Source organism: Berghia stephanieae, chromosome 1, assembly GCF_034508935.2.
Source record: "Berghia stephanieae isolate SIO BIC M18660-M18661 chromosome 1, UCSD_Bste_1.3, whole genome shotgun sequence".
Lineage (NCBI taxonomy): Eukaryota > Metazoa > Mollusca > Gastropoda > Nudibranchia > Aeolidiidae > Berghia > Berghia stephanieae.
In genome coordinates this window covers 15,960,270-15,981,690 of record NC_088360.1, presented here as the reverse complement: position 1 = coordinate 15,981,690, position 21,421 = coordinate 15,960,270, and the positions used below count along the sequence as shown (strand labels likewise).

The 21,421-nt window shown below is 35.7% G+C and overlaps 1 protein-coding gene across 1 annotated transcript; it reads right to left on the bottom strand.

Annotated features, from left to right (window-relative positions):
* Positions 1-861: 861 nt before the first annotated feature.
* Positions 862-20,956, bottom strand: LOC144969050 (2-aminoethylphosphonate--pyruvate transaminase-like). Its single transcript, XM_078908032.1, has 9 exons — positions 20,447-20,956; positions 15,668-15,805; positions 14,663-14,763; positions 14,009-14,249; positions 13,009-13,173; positions 11,962-12,121; positions 9,071-9,231; positions 2,615-6,979; positions 862-2,069 (listed from the first exon to the last, which is right to left on the bottom strand). Exons 1-8 carry the CDS (start codon positions 20,577-20,579, stop codon positions 6,828-6,830), a joined length of 1,251 nt encoding a protein of 416 aa, XP_078764158.1. The 5' UTR covers positions 20,580-20,956; the 3' UTR covers positions 862-2,069; positions 2,615-6,827.
* Positions 20,957-21,421: the final 465 nt, after the last annotated feature.

Sequence of the window (21,421 nt, the reverse complement as noted above, 5' to 3'; positions counted from 1 at the left end):
CCCACCCAAGAAAACAAGTAAGAAAACAGTTACAGGGGGATAGAAAACACAGTAAGTGTCTTCCTGTCCACTATGAGAGAACAAACCTAACCAAGTAGATGAAGTTACTAATACAATAGCGTACATCATATGAGATAATCAAAGCATGACGTCAGAAAACAGATAATATAGGGGGATATAAGAAGCAGCAAGTGACCTCCTGCCCACCATGAGAAAACAAAAGACCCCACCCAGAAGATGAATGTACTAATATGTTGTTTGTTTGTTTTTAAGGGTTTTACGGCGCTTGCAACACATTTAGGTCATGACAGGGCCAGTAGAAAGGAAAAAAATGGGACAGTAGAAATTTCTAGAAATACAATTAAAGTAACCAATAAAAAAAGGAAGACAAAAGAGAATTGGTTTAAATAAGATACAGGTGTAGATTCCAAAGCACATTATCAGTGTACTTAGTTTGAGATCACCTAAATTAAATGTCTCATCCTGACACAAGCACAAGCCCCAACTAAGAGGAACACACTCAAATGTTTACAAATCATATAATATAGGTAAAACAAAAATAATATAATGCATAACAGAGAGAAGATTTACGAGACAAAAAAATATCATCTCCCCAAACTCTGACTATACATTTGACTGTTTCACTCCCAACTAGGGTATCCGGCAAGGGCCAGGACAAAACCAAGTAATCTCATTCCATGACAAAGACAGAAAGCATGTTGGAAAACAGATATAGAGGGACAGAAGACACAGTAAGTGCCTTCCTGCCCACTATGGGAATGTAATAATAGAATAGTGTACATCATATGGGATAACCAAAACATGACGTCACATAACATTTACAACTCAGAGACCAAATCGTTTTAAAATATTGGACCATACTTATATTTTAGATGAGAATCGAGTATATTTTGGAATAAGCGAAAAGCGTGAAATAATAAAACCTTGCTTACCCAGCATATTGTGACATTAAGATAAAAATTGATGTAATATAATAATACATGTACTCGTAATATACATTGGACAGAATCTCATTTTGACTAACTCAATACAATATGGCCGCTAGGTGATGAAAATAAAACTGAGTAATCAACACACCCTCTGACAAAATCTCGCCCCAAAAATATGATATCGCCTTCATAATACACAATATATTATAATAATATACATCTAAAATAGTGCAAAATATTGTTTATCATTACAACGCAACAATTATTTCAGTTTTACTAATAAACATGATACTGTTCTGGTTTCTGTGTTACCATTACATATGACACTGTCATCATTTCAGCATTGCTAGACCATAAAGGTTTGTTCCATAATCATCTTACAAATCAGATTAAAAAGAATGTTGGAAATAAGGTATGAAGATCGATATGAAGAACAAATAAACAGTTTGGGTAAAATATATGCTTGCTACACTTGTCCACCATAGCAGCGCCTAGAACATGATAAAACGCACAGAACTGTAAGATAGATGATAAGAGTTCAGGGCTTGCAACTCTTAGTACCAAGGAGTCAAAGAATAAGAAAAAGTCGGTAAAGGAGAGCAAAAGAAAAAATATATCAACAGCGATCTACTCATGTGCCTAGTCTGGGACCACTCAAAGTCTGTCTTACATAACATTTTAAGATCCCCAAGTTGTAGAAAATTCTCAAATATAAACTTTTTGTCTGAGACTTTACGACGAGTTGAGGATTAGATCAATATATTTGGACTAAAAGTTTTCTGACCAAAAAAAAAGTGTTTTGTTTTGAGTATAATAGAAATCTCGATTAGACATAAGTAGAAACATCAAAAGGGTGACACCCAGATGGTTTCTACCATACATGAGATATTTATTGAGCTGGTTTTGTTGTTTGGTTGTTGTTTTTAAGGGGTTTACAGCACTTGAAAAACATTTAGGTTATATCAGCGCCAGTAAAAAGGAAGAAAATGGGATAGTAAAAAGTTCTATAATTAAAATAAAACCACCAAAGAGAGAGTAAGACAAAGAGGAACTAGGAACAAATAGGGATCAGATGTAGATTCCAAGAGCATACCACCAATGTACTTAGTTTCAGATCACCTATAAGTCTGTTTTGTTTTTATTTTTTTTTGTTTTTAAGGGTTTTCCGGCGCTTGCAACACATTTAGGTTATATCAGCGCCAGTAAAAAGGAAGAAAATGGGATGGTAAAAAGTTCTAGAATTACAATTAGAGCACCCAAGAAAAAGTAAGACAAAGGGGAACTGAGAACAAATAGGGATCAGATGTAGATTCCAAGAGCATACCACCAATGTACTTAGTTTGAAATCACCTACAAGTCTCATCCAGACACAAGCACAAAATCCAACAAAGAGGAACACACTCAAATGCTTACATTATACATTCAAAATAAAAATAATAATACATAACAGAGAGATGATTTACAAGGAAAAAAATATCATCTCCCAAAACCATAACTATGCATTTGACTGTTTCCCTCCCAGCTAGGACTCCGGCCAGAGCCAGGACAAAACCAAGAAATCTCATTCCGAGACAAAGACAGAAAGCATGTTGGAAAACAGATATAAGGGGATAGAAGACACAGTATGTACCTCCCTGCCCGCTATGGGAGGTCAGGATCCCCACCCAGTCCTATAAGTCTCATCCAGACACACGCACAAGATCCAACAAAGAGGAATACACTCAAATGCTTACATTATACATTCAAAATAACAAATATAACAATACAACAAAGAGATGATTTACAAGGAAAAAAATATCATCTCCCAAAACAAAACTATGCATTTGACTGTTTCCCTCCCAGGACCCTGGACATGGCCAGGACAAAACCAAGTAATCTCATCCCAAGAGAAAGACAGAAAGCTTGTTGGAAAACAGATATAAGGAGATAGAAGTCACATTAAGTGCCTCCCTGCCCATTATGGGAGGTCAGGAACCCCATGAGCTGGTCTACATGATATTGGTCTAGTATTATCTCTATAACAGAAACACACACATTAACATTTGATTGCCTCCCTCATGACGCCAGATTCAAGACAGTCTTAACAAAATAAGCTGCCTTATTCCAGGTCAAAAAAAAAAAAAAAGAAAGCGTTACAGTAAACGATAAAAGATATATGGAATGAAAAAATAGCCAACTACCGTCAACTAGTGTATTATATATGAATATATATATATATATGGAATTCCTTGTGATCTAAAATACATAATAAAATAAACTTTAACATGAATAGACCGATTTTACAGCTTTTAAGACAGCTATATAAGTTTTAAAATTTTCAGTGTTATAAACTTCAATCAAGGTGTAAGACTTTTTAACAAGTTGGGTACAGGCTATCAGTCGAAATATGAAGTATACAATTTGTCTGGCCAAATTGCAACATGGCATTTTGCCATTATAAAACAGAATACTTTAGGCGACAGGTACCCTACTAAAGAACATAAAACAAAGAAGTCTTTCTCAACAAATAACGTTAGTCTATATCCTAGTGGTTGTCTACCCCTGTAATCCAAACAGACAGAAATTATCCCCCACGGATAAACATACACCCTTACGACAACGGTTCAAACTAAGGCCTGGAAAAAAGCAAGACATCAAATTTTTAAGACAAAGATGGAAAGTCACATACAAGGACACAAAAGATGAAAGGGGGGGATTGACTATATCCAGTAGGCTTAAAGTACACCTTGCATAAATGTTTATATGAAATAGAAAATGGCACAATAGTTTTCAAATTAAAGGATTTGGATTTCGTTTATCTTTCACTTCAGACAAAAAATAAACAAAGGCAAAGAAGAGTATCCGTTACTCTTTTTCCCTTTCACAGAAGAACAAACAATACAGTTTAAAAACAGTAGCATTACTTTTCTCTCAACGCTATGTTGCTTTTAAATCAAAATGTTTTAAGTACAAACTACAACTGAAAAATAAAAGTCTAAGACAACAGGATTGTTACAATGAGCTTTACAAATAGCTTTTATGTTCAAATGAATGAATGCACAGTGTTAAATACTAAGCCCTTCTCAGACTGTATAAGTTTGAAACAAAAATGAAATATTACAGCTTTGAAAAATACCAAACAAGGAATGTCTCAAGCTCAAAACCTTTCATCAGTTAACAACAAAAACAGCAGCCAATAATATAATGCATGGATTTCATTAAAATATTTTAACAAAACATTTGATATTCTTTTATATACTCAAAATGTATAGAAAGATACATCATCTGAAATGCAAAAATATCCTCCTTTGCACTCAAACACACACATGCACCCTGCAAGAACCAGTGGTTTATTTCAGCTTCTTTACATGGAGCAATAATATAGTTACGTTTTATGTCTGTTTTCAAGTGTTTTACGGTGCTTGCAACACATTTAGGTCAAATCAGCGCCAGTAAAAAGGATGAAAATTGGATAGTAAAAACATTCTAGATATACATTAAAAAGTACTTGAGGAAAAAGTAAGACAAAGGGAAAATGGTTCAAATAGAGAACCGGTGTAGATTCCAAGAGCACACTGTCAGCATACTTAGTTGAGATCACCTAAATGTCTCACCCAGACACCAGCACAAGTCCCCACTAAGAGGAATACACTCAACTGTTATGTAAAGAAAAAAAATAACAGTACATAACAGAGAGATGATTTACAAGGAAAAAAATATTATCTCTCAAAACAATAACTATGCATTTGACTGTTTCCCTCCCAGCCACGGACTCTGGCCAGGGCCAGGACAAAACTTAGTAATCTCCTTCCAATACAAAGACAGAAAGCAAGTTGGAAAACAGATAAAGGGGGATAGAAGACACAGCAAGTGGCACCCTGCCCCACTATGGGAGGCCAGGAACCCCACCCAGTAGTTATGATTTTAAAAATATCTTTTAGACAGAAATTTTATTCACAGTCCGAAATATAGTACTTTTGGTCGTATTTTAAATGTACCAAGAATTCCAATAGCTACAAGTGGGTGAGAGTGCTAAGAAAAGATTATCGAAGTCTCATTAAAATAATTTTTTGTTTTAAAAGAGAGAAGAAACAAGACATAAAAGAAAGATATGCGACAGAAAAAGAGAAAAATATGCCATCAGAAATGTTTCACAATCTCCCACTAGGCAACAAAGAAGAGCTGTATGCAATCTGGAGCTGTAGCCATTGGCCTATCAGCCCTCTAGAACAAACAACTCATCAAAACATTGAATAAATACATATTATAATACTGATGTGTTTCTCCTTTCAATCCTATATCAAGCCTAAATTGTAATGTTTAAAATATCAACAAACACACATGAGTAAATAACAAAGATAATGCATGCGACAATACTTGACACAATGAATCCATTAATAGCGAACATACTACATATATTGTCCATTTAACCAAAAGTTTATAAAAATAAATAGGAACTTAGAATATAAACATCAATATCTCACATTGAGCAAAATAATTCTATGATGCGACACTCAAATATACACAACTTCAAGATGCGACACTCAAATATACACAACTTCAAAACGAAAAATCTTGAATCTTTGGATAGGAGTGTACATTAAAATGGTACCGCATCACATATGAATAACCTCAATATTATATTTTAAAAATCTAGGCTAGGATATTGAACAGTCAAATTTCTGTTTGAAGAAACTCCATTCCTAGAATAATCCAGATCATCATTTTAAAAAACAAAAAAATGTTTTGAAAAATCCAGAACCCATCCACAGTGAAACTTTTCATTTTAAGGTACGGATAACTGAGACCCGACTGTAAATAAATTCTAAATGTCAAAAATACCAGTTTCAAAGAACCAATTTAAACAAAAACTTTTGGTGTCAAAAAGGCAAATGCATATTTTAAAAATTCCCTGTTGACAAATATTCTTGCACGTACTGAATTTGCCATGGCCAGAATCATCCTCAAGGTAAAGGGAATGTAATATTTCTCTCTTTGTAAAACATTAAATACTGTCTCAACAATCCTTTTCCCATCTAATTAAAGTGACACATTAAAACATATTTGTTATTCACTTCATAACATTCATGTTTTGTTTAAGACCAAACACGTCCATGAATTTGAATACAAAGATTTGGTCACCAATAGCATAATTAGTATAATGGTGAATCTATAGGCTGGTTTAGGGGTGGAGATGATTTCATCAAATCATCCAAGGCACTTTGGATAAAATGGACATAAAATGAAATACCGACAAAATGGACTAATTTCTCACCTTCATAATAATGACATAAAAGTTTAAAAGGGAATAAAGATAAGAAAGTTTGTCAGATAAAGATAACAAAAACAAACAACCCCCCCCCCCCCCCAAAAAAAAAAAAAAAGAAAATTTAAAAAAATCAACTACTTCTGTTATGCATATAATTCAACAAGGGCTTAATATGATTTATAAATAGTAAAAAAAGTAAGAGAAAAAACAACAAACCAGAATTGAGTAGCTGACTTTCAAAACTTCTTAAGTCATACCCTGATAGAAAATGACATAAAAATCTCAAGCTATCTTTTGGACTCTATAGAATCACCAGGGAAAAGTTTGAGATTCAAAATACTCAAGGTATAGTTCTATGAGATACACAAGATAAGTATTTTCCTATTTAAGTCAATAAATAAATGACATAAAATTGCGGTTTTCTTTGACTGATGAGAATGGGACTAAGTACGTTTTGAAAATCCCCTACTCAATTACAGTCTTCGATAAGCTGTTCTAAGAAGTTATTTTGACCATGAGGAAGATAGATAAATTTACTTCCACCAGAAAGAATGCATCAATATTGTAAACCCACAGGAGAAATGTCTGATGTCCTTAAAAACAAAGAATCATCCCAAGGAAAGCTTTCACTAATATTTTACAGGAATTGTTATATTCATATCCCGACACACCTCCTTGATGGCTGCCATTAGTGTGTGCATGTCCTCAGGGTGAAGGTCACCAATGCTACCAATCCTGAAGGAATCGACATCAAGAACTTTGCCTGGGTATATCACAAGATCTGTGCATGACAAAAAAATAATGATGTTATAACTAGTAGATAAAAAGAAAAAGAAGCAAAATGATGATGTTGCTATATTAACGAATTCAAGAAAAATGTTCCATTTTGAAAGTTACATTGTGCTACCAACACTTATAGGTCATGTAAATGCCAAGCTTGACGATGACGACAAGAAAATTAAAGACAATGCTTTGCCATCATTACTCACTTATTAAAAAAGGCAAAATCTATTTGTATGTTAAGTCATAAACCACTCAAAAGGTCTCATCTAAACTAAAGCATGGGACCACTGCGGGACCACTGCATTGATCATTAACTAATAGAATAATAAATTTATATAAATAAATAATTTAAAAAAATTAATCTCCTTAAAAAAGAAACATTTATTTGATTTTTTCACTTTAGGAAAAGGTTCTGATTATTTGATCAATACAATCTTAGAGCTGATCTTACATATTGAAAACTTTAGCCATGATTAACTAAACCGTCTATCTTATTCCATCAAAGAAACATTTAGTGAACAGGCACTGGTGTAAAATACATGTCCGAAAAAAAAATTAATAGTAATATTAGTCCCAAAATTATTAACTTAGGTAAACATTTGCCACAGGACTGCATTGGAAAAGTCTCACATCTCTAATCAAAGAAAAATACTGTGGTCTGTGGAATCTTCTAAATGGAAGTTACAGACTTAAAAAGAAGAGGAGGAGGAGGAGGATGAGGAGGAGGAGGAGGAGGAGGAAGAGGAGGAGGAGGAGGAGGAGAAGAAGAAGAAGAAGGAGAAGAAGAAGAAGAAAAAGAAGATGACAATGAAGAAGAAGATGACGATGAAGAAGGAGATGACGATGAAGAAGGAGATTATGATGAAGGAGAAGAATTTTTAATAATAACACTTGATAAGGTGTCCCTAATTTCAAATCAACCATCAATAATAACACTTGATAAGGTGTCCCTAATTTCAAATCAACCATCAATAATAACACTTGATAAGGTGTCCCTAATTTCAAATCAACCATCAATAATAACACTTGATAAGGTGTCCCTAATTTTAAATCAACCATCAATAATAACACTTGATAAGGTGTCCCTAATTTCAAATCAACCATCAATAATAACACTTGATAATGTGTCCCTAATTTCAAATCAACCATCAATAATAACACTTGATAAGGTGTCCCTAATTTCAAATCAACCATCAATAATAACACTTGATAATGTGTCCCTAATTTCAAATCAACCATCAATAATAACACTTGATAATGTGTCCCTAATTTTTAATCAACCAATTTTAAAAGTATTTTGGACTATTTCTCAAGTTAAGAAGCAAAACACGCCAAACACAAAATAAATAAAATGTATTAAAAATATTTTTAAAAAGTTTTCCTTTAAATATATTTAACTTAATGTTTTGATGGTAGAGCCAACTTGCTAATGCTTATAGTCATCGTTACTCTTTTGTCACTTATGGAAAAAGTTAACAAATGGTATCAAAGTCAGGAGTAATATTATTAAAACTCATGCATATTATGCGGACTGAAGAAAAAAAAATCAACTAAATTGAGGATACGATTGAGCAATAGTAAAAGAGAAAATGAAATTACTTTCTTAACTAATACTTATAACTGTGACTTATAGACAGCATTTCTTAATCAGCCAACCCATTATGGAATTCACTTCAACTAACATTGGATTCATTTATTCAGTCTTAAAAATCCAATAACGAGGATAAATTGATTGATGACTGACGTTGAACCCATCTTGATTATTGTTTGATATGAGGTTTATGCTCAGGGTATGATAAGAAACAGCTTAAACTGATAAAGGTTGTACGGTAACATTGACATGGATAATATTCTTTATCAGCTTTTTTCTTTGTTGTTGTTGCTGTTATTAATCAATACAACAATCAGTTGCATAATTTTCAATTTTACAAGCTCTGCCTGGTGATAAGGAAAGGACACGGTCACCCAATAACAATTGGGCAATTTCCAATGCCTATTTCCGACATTGAACTCAAATAACACCACCACACTGTAAGATGTTTATAAATTTCTGATGTATTGTAAATTCTACCTCTTTCTTCCTACCTACCTTTTTCGTTAAGTCTGTTGTAAAATTCCATGAAATCAAAGTTTGGGTCATTGGGATACTTGAAAGAGGTGATAATGTAACCAGCTGACTTTTCATCCAGTAACTCTTTGAATCCCAACTCTGACATTCCCTTACGAAGAATGTCTCGGTTCTCAATGTATCTGTATGAAATAATAATATATCCATGTTTGCAATCCACTGCCTTAATCTGGTATTATACCTGGGAAACTAGATGCTAAGCATTGAAATTAAAATTTTAAATGATCAGAATTACAAAATTTGAGCTTTTTACGATTAGGAATTAATTTGAAGCTCGAAGAAATAAATAATGGTCAAATGGAATGAAAGCTTTAATTTACTTATTTACTTGTAAAAAGTTATAAAGATATATTTTCAAATTTTTATAACTATTAGAACAATACTTTATTAAAAGAATTGCAAAATATCAAAATAATTAGATTAACAGTTTTTGAATAATATAAAATCTTGTAACACCTTTATCAAGGAATGAATTTCCTTTTTCAAAAAGATGGTGCTACATCCCATATGAGTAAAAGAACACATACTTAGAATTTTCATTTCATTGAGAAAGACAAAGTTTCAAAGTTTAGAGTTTATTCAATCTTAGGCTTTCGCCAATAAATCACACAATTTGCTGACAAAATACAACTGGCTGCCACAATCACCCAGCCTGAATCCAATGGATTACGGAATTTGGAATTCTTTGACTGAAAAGGTTTATAGTGGACAAAGATCCCCATTCACAGGAGAAACCTTGAAGGAAGGAATTATTTTATGCTGGGAGGAGGCAACTATTGAGGAAATTTGGAAGTGCATTTCAAGTTGGAAAAAGAGATAAAGTTGCGTCATTAAAGAGGACAGCGGTGATATTGATCACTTAAAGTGCTAGCTTTGTAATCGTTGCACCATAATCGGTATGTGAATGTGCTACATAGACGATTTCTTACATGATGAGAATTATGATGAAAATAATGTTTATAATGACATGATTAATGTTAGCTAAAAATGGCAACAAAAGTAAGATCATCGCCATTTTACTCTCTGTAATGTTACATCATTTTTCTCTGATATTGTATTTCTGAACACAGTTTTGAAAAATCACTGTATCTTTTTTGTTTCTCAATTCATATTCAAGAAATTTTGACAGGCTACATAATATAAAGATTTGTTATATTTGCGTTTTGAATTTCAAAGAAATTCAATGAATATTATTAGAGATACGAGGGCTCTTTCATAATTAACCGAAAAATGCCTGTAAAATCCGCGTTTTTTATGCTATCAACAAAATTCTTGCACGTGTTCATACCTAAACTCGTCCTTCATTTCTCTACGTAACAGCCAAGTCTGTCGACACACTTCTGCCAACGCCGCACCATGGAATAGATACCCTCTTGGAAGAAATTTCCGTCAGGGTTTTGTAGCCATTTCCGCACATGGTCAACAAGCTCTTCATCGACATCAAAGTGCTTTCCTGCCAGCTCACGTTTCAGTGGCCCAAAGAGGTGATAATCAGATGGTGCGAGGTCTGGACTGTGTGGTGGGTGTGGCAAAACCTCCCATCCATATTTCTCTAGCCAACCTTGCGTCACTCGTGCTGTGTGGGGTGTAGCGTTGTCGTGTTGCAAAATCACCCCGTTGGTCAACTGCCCTGGGCGCTTTCTGCGAGTGGCCTCCCTAAGCTTGTCAAGAGTTTGGCAGTACCTTGCAGCATTGATTGTTTCTCCAGGTTGTAAGGTTTCGAACAGAATAACACCACGACTGTCCCAGAAAACAGTTCCCATTATTTTCTTTGCTGACTGCATGACTTTGAATTTCTTCGCGACAGGTGAGGATGGATGTTTCCATGTCATCGAATCTTGCTTTGTTTCTGGGGTGCAATGGTGCAACCAAGTCTCATCACCGGTGACTATGCTGTCAAGAAAAGTCACATCGTACCCTAGAAAGTCTCCGCCGGCTTTGGCAGTATGCCCGTGAACCCTGCGTGAGCTCTTGCTTCTTCTCAAAAGTTCCCTGCAGATGTCCAATCTTTGTTCTTTATGATTGTCTGTCAATTGCTTAGGAACCCATCTTGCGCTGACTTTTCTGTAGCCAAGTTCATCAAATACAATTCTATGGGCAGAAGTTTCCGAAATTTCAAGACTGCTTGCGATTTCATGAAATTTCAACCTCCTGTCTTGACGAATAAGCTCATCAACTCGCTTCACATTGTCTTCTGATGTCGCAGTTATTGAACACCCTCTCCCTTCCCAGTCTGTCAAGTCGGAATGGCCGGCTTCAAACAAATTACACCAGTGAGAGACCTGTGTACGGCTTATAACATGCTCACCATATACACTCTGAAGTTCTTTATGAATTTCGGTAGGATTCAGACTTTTGGCGTTCAAAAAACGTATGACAGCTCTGATTTCCTCCTTTGACCAAGTTTCAAGGTGGGCCGCCATCTTTAAAATCATCTAGAAATTCATTGTGCAAAATGATGCACTTCATAATTTCTGGGAATATCCGTAAGGAAATAAGAAATATCATGTCGTTTACAGAATTAAAAAATCTCCACTGGTTGCTGAGCAATGGGCATTTTTCGGTTATTTCTGAAAGAGCCCTCGTACAAGCCGATAATGAGCGGCATTTTTTTTTGTTGTGACCACCCGATATCAAACACAGAAACATTACTTACAAAGCATCACATAGAGGTGATTTACAAGGAAAAAAAATAATCTTCCAAAACTAATACTAAACATTTGACTCCAATCAGGGATCTATAGGCCTGAATGCGAGAGAGTCATACCACAAGACAACGAGGCAGCACACTATAGGTTGGTCCTAAATATGTTAACTTGTAATCCTAACAAGTGAGCCCCTTGACATTTTACCTTTTGGACCTTCCCTCAACGTATCCCTCTTCAATAAATTCCAGCAAGGCCTCTTTGAATGCCAACATAGAGTGAGTGGCTGGTGTAAATCGGAATTGTCTGGTCTTGTCCAGCTGTTTGACTTGATCATACAAATCAAGGCTCAGACTTTTGGAGTTGCCTGAGGATCATGGGGGAGGACGAACATGAGAAAATAATTGTTTACAGAAAACAATATAAATAAGATTAGTTAGATGAGATTATACAACTTCATAGACCCTTGATGGGTATTCTAAGATGCTATTACCAGTGCATCCCTTAAATGACTTATGTAATCTGTCCTGGTGTGGAGTGCAAAATGCGGGTTAATAATCCAAAGAAAAAAAAATAATGCCAGAGGTTGAAACTGGGTCAAAAATACAGTGTTATGATTTATGCAATTAGTTTTTTAGTATTATAGGATAAAAATAAGACAATCTATTTATCAATACATGGAAACCTTCATCGGTGAAAAAATGTTTTATAAGGCTCTCTGATAGAGATGCTTTTTTCTTGTCAAGTATACATAATTTTACTTCTTTAATTAATGGAATATAAAATAAAACTACATTTTCATTATAAGAGTTGAACAAAAATTAATATAACAGTAACAAGAAACGTTTCACACTTGAAACCCTTCTTAACAATTATCCTTGTCAAAGGAATGGTTTAAGTCTAAATCATTTCCTTTATTAATATTTTGTTATTCTTTTATATGATCGTCCTAATCCTTTTAAAGTTCAATTCTTTTAGAGCCAAACACTTTAAAAAGTAGTCTTTAAGAGCAATAGGTCCATGGAGCCCTAGTTTTTCTATTTCTCTTGTTTTCAAATTACAGTAACAATTGCTTGCAACACCATTGATAGGACACTGGTTTATCACACTTTCTGTCAGATCTATTAGACCCTGATAGCTAGTCACTGCTGGATGGATGGAGGGGCCAGAAAAAAAAAATCTTGACCAGCACCTTTGCTTGTGATAGGAGCACTCTACCACTGATCTATCGAGACCTTTAAAGGTTAAACTTACCTTGACATTTGTCCAAGACGCTGTTCCTGGCCAAAACAAAGGCAAATCCTGGCACTCCCTGAAGGCATTTGTTGGAGGAACTAATGAAGATGTCAATGTTTGATTCCTCAATGTCGATGGGGACAGCACCAAAGCTACTGATGGCATCCACTAGATAAATAGCATCTGGATTTTAAGACAATTATAAATGTCATGATTAAGGAAGTATGTTTCATGATTTGTAACTTCAAATACAGTGGTATCAGTTTATAAACATGGTCCTCAAGATTCAGGATTTTGATATTTTGTGCTTAGTCAATGTTCCAAATTATCAAATTATGCTTCCCTCCCCCCTACTAATGTATGCGCTAGGATGCATGTCAGAAACTGTCATTGGCCCATTGAAATGTCATTAAAAATTCTTTTGGAGTTTCTTTTTATATTTAGGTTGAACCAATTGTTTTCTCTGATGCATTATGCAATGACATCATAACATAGGTTTAGGAAGAGATATTAAGTAGGTTGTAATTTGTTGCTATGTCTAGCTGTTGCCTGGATAGATTATAATTTGTGTGAGCTTCTATTTGTCTGCACTGGTTAGAACTCTGTTTTGACCAATTGCATTATGTAAAGTTTGATGGTTTGATTGCTTCTTTAACTTTGTGGCTGTTGGGTTGCTCTCAAATCACTCTTCCTCCTCCTGCACCTCCCCCCCCCCCCTCTTTTGCTCTTTCTCACTCTCAGCCTCATCCCATTCCATCTCCTCTCCCTCGTCATCCCCTTCCTCTCTTCCTTTTTAAATCACCTACTCCATCTCTGCTCCTTTTCTTTCCGTTTTTTACTGTTGTCATCACATCGTCCTCCTCCTTAATTGAATGTTGTCTTCATTCTTTGCAACACAAGCTCTCCTTTTTCTAGCTCTGCCTCATGCATAGCATAGAAAAGGTAGGTTGTCTTAAACTTTGCAATGTGATTTAACTAAAGAGTCATAAACTTCCTAAAAATTTTCTGCATCACCAACCTGGCATCAATTCCTTGACCAGCTTTCCAACTTCCTGTATCGGGTTAATGGCACCTGAACTGGTCTCACTATGAACTATTGACACCAAATCATACTTTGTCCTGCCACTTAGAGCGTCTTTTATAATCTCTGGGTCAACAATCTCATCCTCTCTGAAGCTTTGCACATGGTGGTCGATTCCCGCTGACTGGCATATTTTTACCATCCTTTTGCCATAAGCTCCATTTTCTATCACAAGGGCCTGACATGGGGTAGATTGAATATTCAACAATCAATGATCAGAAAAAGTGCTAATCCGGACATCAAATATTTTAAATACAATACGGGAATATGTATTTCATATTTTCATAAACTGTTTGAAAATTAGACCTTACAAAATGTTTACTTACGATGGAAAATAAAAGATCAGGGTGAGAAATGTCGGTTGCTACTTGAAGTTGAATTAAATGTTTTCAATATTTCCTATAATATTGTAGTAATTTAATAGGTGGAGCATCAGACTGAGAACAAAATAAACATGGCATGAATCTCCATCAAGCCAATCAAAACAAAAAAATGATTCCTCAATCAGCAAAGTGGTGATTGGGTAGCTGATTGACTAAGATATGGTACAGTTCTTTTTTCAAAAGGAATTTCTACATTTTCTGGACATACCTTTCCTCCGTTTTTAGGAAAAAATGTTTGAAATGATGCATCTACACCAAAAGTTCCACTCCCTTGTATGGGTATACAGGAGAATGAGCCGTCAGCCACACCTACATGAAAGGGGGGAAAAAAAAAGCAACATAGCAGTTGCATAATAATAGCCAATTGTCTAGAGAACAAAGAACAAAATATGGGCATTTTGACACTGAATGAGATAAGTCTATTAGTTTAAAGAAAAATCAAACTGTGATATTTATGTACTGAGATTGGAATTAATCTGAGAAGGTTCGTGTAAAATTTGAGAAAATGAAACATTTCTATCAACATTTCAGCCATTTATTTAAACTATGAGTTTCTTATTCTCTCCCTAAAATGAGACACTTTAGCACTATGAATGCCAATCTTCTGATATATCAACATTTTTTTAACATTTAGCACTTTATGAAGCCATTTGGTAGAAATTGAGAGAAGAAGGTTTGTCACAAGTAAAATTTCAGAAAGACAAGAGATTTTCACCATAATTTCCGCCCTTCATTTCACCTTTATGTTTCCAATTCTAAAACAATTATTATTAGCACTGACTAACCTCAGGTACCGTACCTTGAGGATAACATAGTTTATTACAGCGTCATGGCAATTTGATCTCTATCAAAGTCAACTTTGTAGTCTTTTCAATGTATACCATAACAATTAATATGTAATTAACAGCTTCGGTAAAGAACAAAATAAATACCGAACACGGAACGTTTTGGGCCCAAAAACCATCAAAAACAATAAAAACATTGGCATCTCTTAAAATCTAGACAGGTGGCAGAGAAATATCTGGCAGAGCAAAAACGACTCAAACCCAGGATCCAACAGTCTGAAGTGAGTGTCTTACCACTAGAGCACAAAGCAGAATGTTGGACCAAACTACTGAATATCCTGGATGAACAGGAAACACTTTAAAATGTTTTTCTTATGAGCATATCATCTAGGTGCTAAAAATGTGGCTACTGTTTGCTTTTATCTAACCTGCAATTTCTAGAAGTTTCTGACGAATAAAGGCAACATTTTCAATAAATTCTTTATCTCTGGATCCAACATCTCTCAACATGGCTTTCTTGACCCTTAATGTTACACCAAGGGGACCAGGGGTGAACAACTTTTTATCTGAAACAAAGTCAGAAGATAAAATTTAAGGTTAACTTATAAATAAAACTTTTACCATAATATGAGTATGAGTATTTTGTGGTTAGTGTTAAAATGCTATGAAACTTAAGAGGTGAAGTCCAATTCTAATCTTAGCTGAAATTATAGCTCTGTGTTTCCATAAAAACAGCAGTGACAGTTATGCGACTTAAGATTTATTAAAGCCAAAATCCATTGTAACTGTTATCTTGGTGATAGGTATTGTTTCAGTCATTATCATGATGAATTATGGAAGAAATTATTATTTGAACGATAATTAGTCTCTCAATGTAAGGATTAAACAAAACAAAAAACAAAAAAAAACCCCAAAAAACCTGGTTCAGATTCAGCCTTACCTTGCTACATACATATGTTTGTTTCGATGTTTGAAAAATATTTTGTAATGACTTTTTTTTAGTTCAATACAAATAAAAATCAAACAAAATTACAGAAATGGCCTCGACAAAAACTGTTCAACTTGGGAACACCAACTATGCAGATTTTTTAGAAGCTACCAATGATATAACCACCAAATTGACATGACATAGCTGTCAAGTGGACATGAACTGTTTCATCCCAAAAGACACTTTCATCGGATAGCTTTACCAAATATTTATACACATGATGAGGCATTGGTTGAAGAGTGAAATTGGCCCGGTGTGGTGTTTTCTTGGAGTTGAATGCTGGTGCACTCCTTCACAAAGGCAGTAAATTCAGTAAACCTTGGCTGCCACCAAGCTTCTCCCCTTGCTGTTATCTTCTTCTTCTTCTTCTAGGTTCCATGCCTGGTCCAGGCTTCGGATACTGCATGAATTATCTCTCTCCATTCCTCCCTGTCTCTTGCTTTTTCAAACAGCTCTTGGATTGTTAGGTTGGTGAAGCCCTTCAGTTGGTCTATGAGTGTTTTTCTTTGTCTCCCCCGGGCGCGTTTACCAGGTATTTTTCCACAACTTGCCAGGTATTCATTCTTATCTTTCCTTACTATGTGTCCGAAAAAGGATAGTTGTCGATCCACTATTAAGGGCATTAGTTTCCTTTGTTGGTATGTTTGTTTTAGCACTTCTTCATTCGTTTTGTGTGCAGTATACGATATTCTCTGCATCCTTCTCAAGCACCACATTTCAAAAGCTTCAATGTTCTTTTGTGTTTCTGCATTTGTAGTCCAGCTTTCGCATCCGTATAACAAGATTGGCCACACGTAGCACTTCAAGACTCGGAATCTAATCCCGAACGACATCTGTTTGTTTTTCAAAATGTTTCCCAGGTCCATGAAGGCCTGTTTGGCTTGAGTTATTCTTGCTCGTATGTCTCGGTTACATCTTCCATCTGTTGTCACTATTGAACCTAGGTATTTAAAACTTTCTACGTTGGTAAGTTGCTCGCCGTGAATCGTTATATTGCAGGTGTTGTTGTTTTCGGGGTTTTTCTGTATTACCATGCATTCCGTTTTGTGATATTCACTTCCATTCCCTTGGCTTCACTATCTACTACCACTTTGTCAACAATCTTTTGAAGTTGGATTTCTGATGTTGCAATGAGTACCGTATCGTCTGCGTATCTTATATTATTTATGTTGTGACCTCCTACTTTTATTCCCTCCATATTATTTATGCCCCTCATGATTGTTTCTTGGTATAGATTAAACAGATCTGGTGAGGCAACACACCCTTGACGGACTCCTTTCTTAATAGGAATGGAATTTCCTGTAGAGTTTCCGATTTTGATAGATGCCTGCTGGGTGTAGTATAATGTTTGCATGAGTCTGAGGTCTTTCTCATCAGCGCCAATGGAGTGCAGTTGTTTTAGTATTTCTTCGTGGCGTACTCTATCAAAAGCTTTTTTGTAGTCGACAAAACAGAGGTATAGTGGGGTCTGAACCTGTATAGCTCTTTCACTTAAAACACGGAGGAGGTATATTGTGTTCCTTGTCCCTCTGTCAGGTTGGAATCCATATTGTTCTTCAGCGATTTCGGGGTTAATCTTATTCCTTAGCCTGTTGATAATTATATGCAACAGTATTTTGTTGATGTGGCTTATTAAACTTATAGTTCTAAAATTTTCGCATCTGACTGCACCTGCTTTCTTTGGTATTGCTATGAAAATAGAGTTACAGAGATCTTCTGGAATTTTCCCAGTATTGTATATATTGTTGAATAATATGTGAAGTTCATCAATTGCTAGATCTCCTAGGCTTTTTAATACCTCTACAGATATTTCATCAGGGCCTGTTGCTTTACCATCCCTCATTCGTTCCATGGCATGTTCAATTTCACTTTTGGTGATGTTTGGTCCGCTTAATGGTTCTTTGAATTTCAGTGGTGGTTCATTTCTATTTGGATCATTGTACAGTTCGCCTATGTATTCTACCCATCGGCTTTCTATATGTTGTTCTTCAAATAGCAGTTCCCCTTGTTTGTTTTGGATACAACTTCCTGCTGCTTTGCTTTTCCTTTTCCCTGATAGTTCTTTTATTCTTTGGTGAGCTTGCTGGGGGTTGGGTTTGTATTCTCTTTCGATTTCGCAGCATTTCCAGTCTAGATAGTTCTCGTGTGCCTCGATGCATTTGGATTTAATGTGGTTGTTCAATGTTTGGTATTCTGCAGACCCTCTGTTGCATTTTCGTCTTTCTTCAAATAGGTTTAGAATTTCATTTGTCATCCATTCCTTTTTGCTGTTTATTTGAGCTATTGGTAAATGCTTTTCTGCAGTTGCTTTGACACACTTTTGGAATATATCAAATTGTTTTTCACATTTTTCGTTATCAGGTTCACTTTGGCTTTGTATCATGAGTGCATTTTCAAATTCTTCTCTCATTTTTGTTTGTATGCCATTGTCTTTGCATAACCTGTAATCCCTCTTTATTCTACCAGCTGTTCTCTGAATCGCTTTAAACTTTATCCTTACTGTACAAACAACTGGGACATGGTCACTGTCTACATCGGCGCCTGGATAGGTTTTGCAATTTAATATGCCATTTCTGAATCTTGATGATACTGCTATAAAGTCTATCTGGTTCCTTGCTCTGTCCCCTGGTGATTGCCATGTCCAGGTTCTTCTTGGGTGTTGTTGAAACCAGGTGTTTGAAATCATTAATTTATTTGTTCTACACCAATCTGCCCAGATGTTTCCTCGTTCATTTCTGTCTCCGAGTCCATGTGGTCCGATTATGTCACCATCTCTGCCTCTGCCAATCTTAGCATTTAGGTCCCCCATTACCATAAGGACTTCTTGTGATTTACACATTCGTTTTGCTTTGTCTAGTGAATGGTAAAACTCTGTCATATCTGCATCTGTCGCCTCTTCTGTTGGTGCATAAACTTGAATAATATTGGTGTCAACTACAGGTCCTCTTAGCTTAACCAGCAAAACTCTGTCTGAGATTGCTACGTGCCCTTTGTAAAATTTGGTTGATTTTTGGTCTAAGATCATCCCTACTCCTTTTTGGAAAGAGGTTCCACCACTCCATATGATCTTATATGTCGTGTTGTTTTCTTGTTTTGACATGGTTCCCTGCTCTTTCCATCTCATCTCTGCCAGGCCAAGAATATTTATTTGGAGCCGTTTCATTTCTTTTAGAATGTTGTTTAGTTTTCCTTTTTGGGCACAGGTCCTGACATTCCATGTCCCAATTTTGGTTTTGTCACGTTTGTTAAATTTATTTCGCCTAGTAACTGGCTGACGGTTCGGTGTGACCTGACGAACATCACGCTCCCAACCGAGCGAGGCAGCAGTCTTCCGTGAAAACATGCTCCCCTTTACGCTGTCACCGTTTAACTTTTTGGACTTATTCATGCAGTTAACTCGGCAAAGTTACAAGAATGGTTTGCCATTGCCTATTCTTGTTGTTATAGAATTCATTAAACATTGTTTCCGAACAGAGGGTAACTTTTCTCATCTCTATGGGAGTTTTCAGTCCAATCCCTCAAACACTTCTTCTTCAGGCCCCTGTTGTAGATCAGGCAGAACACAAGCCTCCTTAACTTTAGCTTGACCCTAGGACTTGTCTTTTGACGTCATTTATAGGCTACACCTCCTAGTGAATTGTTAATGTAGTCGTGGTCCAGGAAACAAATGATCCCATTGGTTGAATTATTGAATATAACTCATGGTTTGTTTTCATTTGTGGTCTACACTTGTCTTTTGGCATATTTTTTCTTGGTCCAGGCAATACATTTCTGAAGGCTATGGGCAGAGGCGAAAGGAATGCTATTCTCGACTATGGGTCGGTATCACAAATATATGGTCAAAGACTACTCCTCCCATCCCCACCTTTTTATTTTGACGTCAATAATTCCTGAGTAGCTACCCCCCATCTGATGTTGGTGTTGGAGGGTAGAGGGATTGGATCTTTGTAATGTCTGGGGGTGAACATTCATTAGGATTCCTCTAACAGTGTGCAGGCCTAAAATGGCATCATATCATCACCAGTCAGTCAGTGGTGAAATACTAGATATATTTATTAGATTATTACAGCGTGTCAGAGTGGACAAATTTAGAACAATTGGTTAACACTCTATCTCTACCAGGTACATTTATGAAGGAGATTGAAGATGACAGTTTAGCACATGACATTACAAGCACAATTATTAAATATTTAAACAAAGGCAAAAAATTACAACCTACCTTTGGGTGGTGTAGTCGTGTATTTTCTGCATGCATGGCACAAAATGGGTGAAACTGTGTTGAATGTTTTGAAATTAGTGGAGTTCCATATACTCCTTCCAGACTGGAAAATTCTGACCGAACTGCGAGACATTGTATCAGAATGAAGTGAACAAGGGAAGGAATAATTGATTACGTGGACAGTTCAGACAGAGAAAATGAAAGGCTTGTACTTGTTCTTCCAGCGAAAAAAAATGAAAAGGAAATCACTTGTGACCGAACTGAAGCTCTCTTTCTCAAACTTAACGAGAAAAAAAAAGTTAACCTAATTTTCACACGGATAAGATACAATTAAAACTGGGCGAATATAATATAAATAGGAAAATTCCGTGCCACATAAAGAAAAGTTAAGAACCTATTTAATCCGCTCAAGCTTTACGATATATAACGTATCAGTGTGTAAAAACTGTCAACTGTGTGTGTGTCAAGCTCGAGAAACGTATGTGTGTGATGTAGAGTGTCGATTGTGCCGAATAACCTTGACCGTGACCCTCATGACCCAATGAACCCATGCGTGAAACGGGGCACTGTTTTCCCCAAAGTGCGTGTCGTCAAAATTAATACCTATTCATTTCACAATCTATTTCTGTTTTTGAATAACTGACTATTAATTTCAGTCCCAATATTTTACCACAACCTGGCCCCGCCGTTTTTTGCACAGCTTGCCGCCGCAAAATATAGAAAATTGTCTGATTTGCGTTGCAACCGCAAAATCTGCGCGTTTTGCAAATTTTTTGACAAATTCTTTGATTCTTTATAAAAATTATTTTTGCAAATTTTGCCTTCTCCGCGGTGATGAAGATTTTCATTATAATTTTGTTTTCCTAACTTTGTGCCTATTTCCAAATCAGCATAATTTCTGGCAAAATTTGCCATTTTTTGTCCCATAATTTTTGAGTTTGAAATTGCGTAATTCCGCGGGGATGTTTTATTACA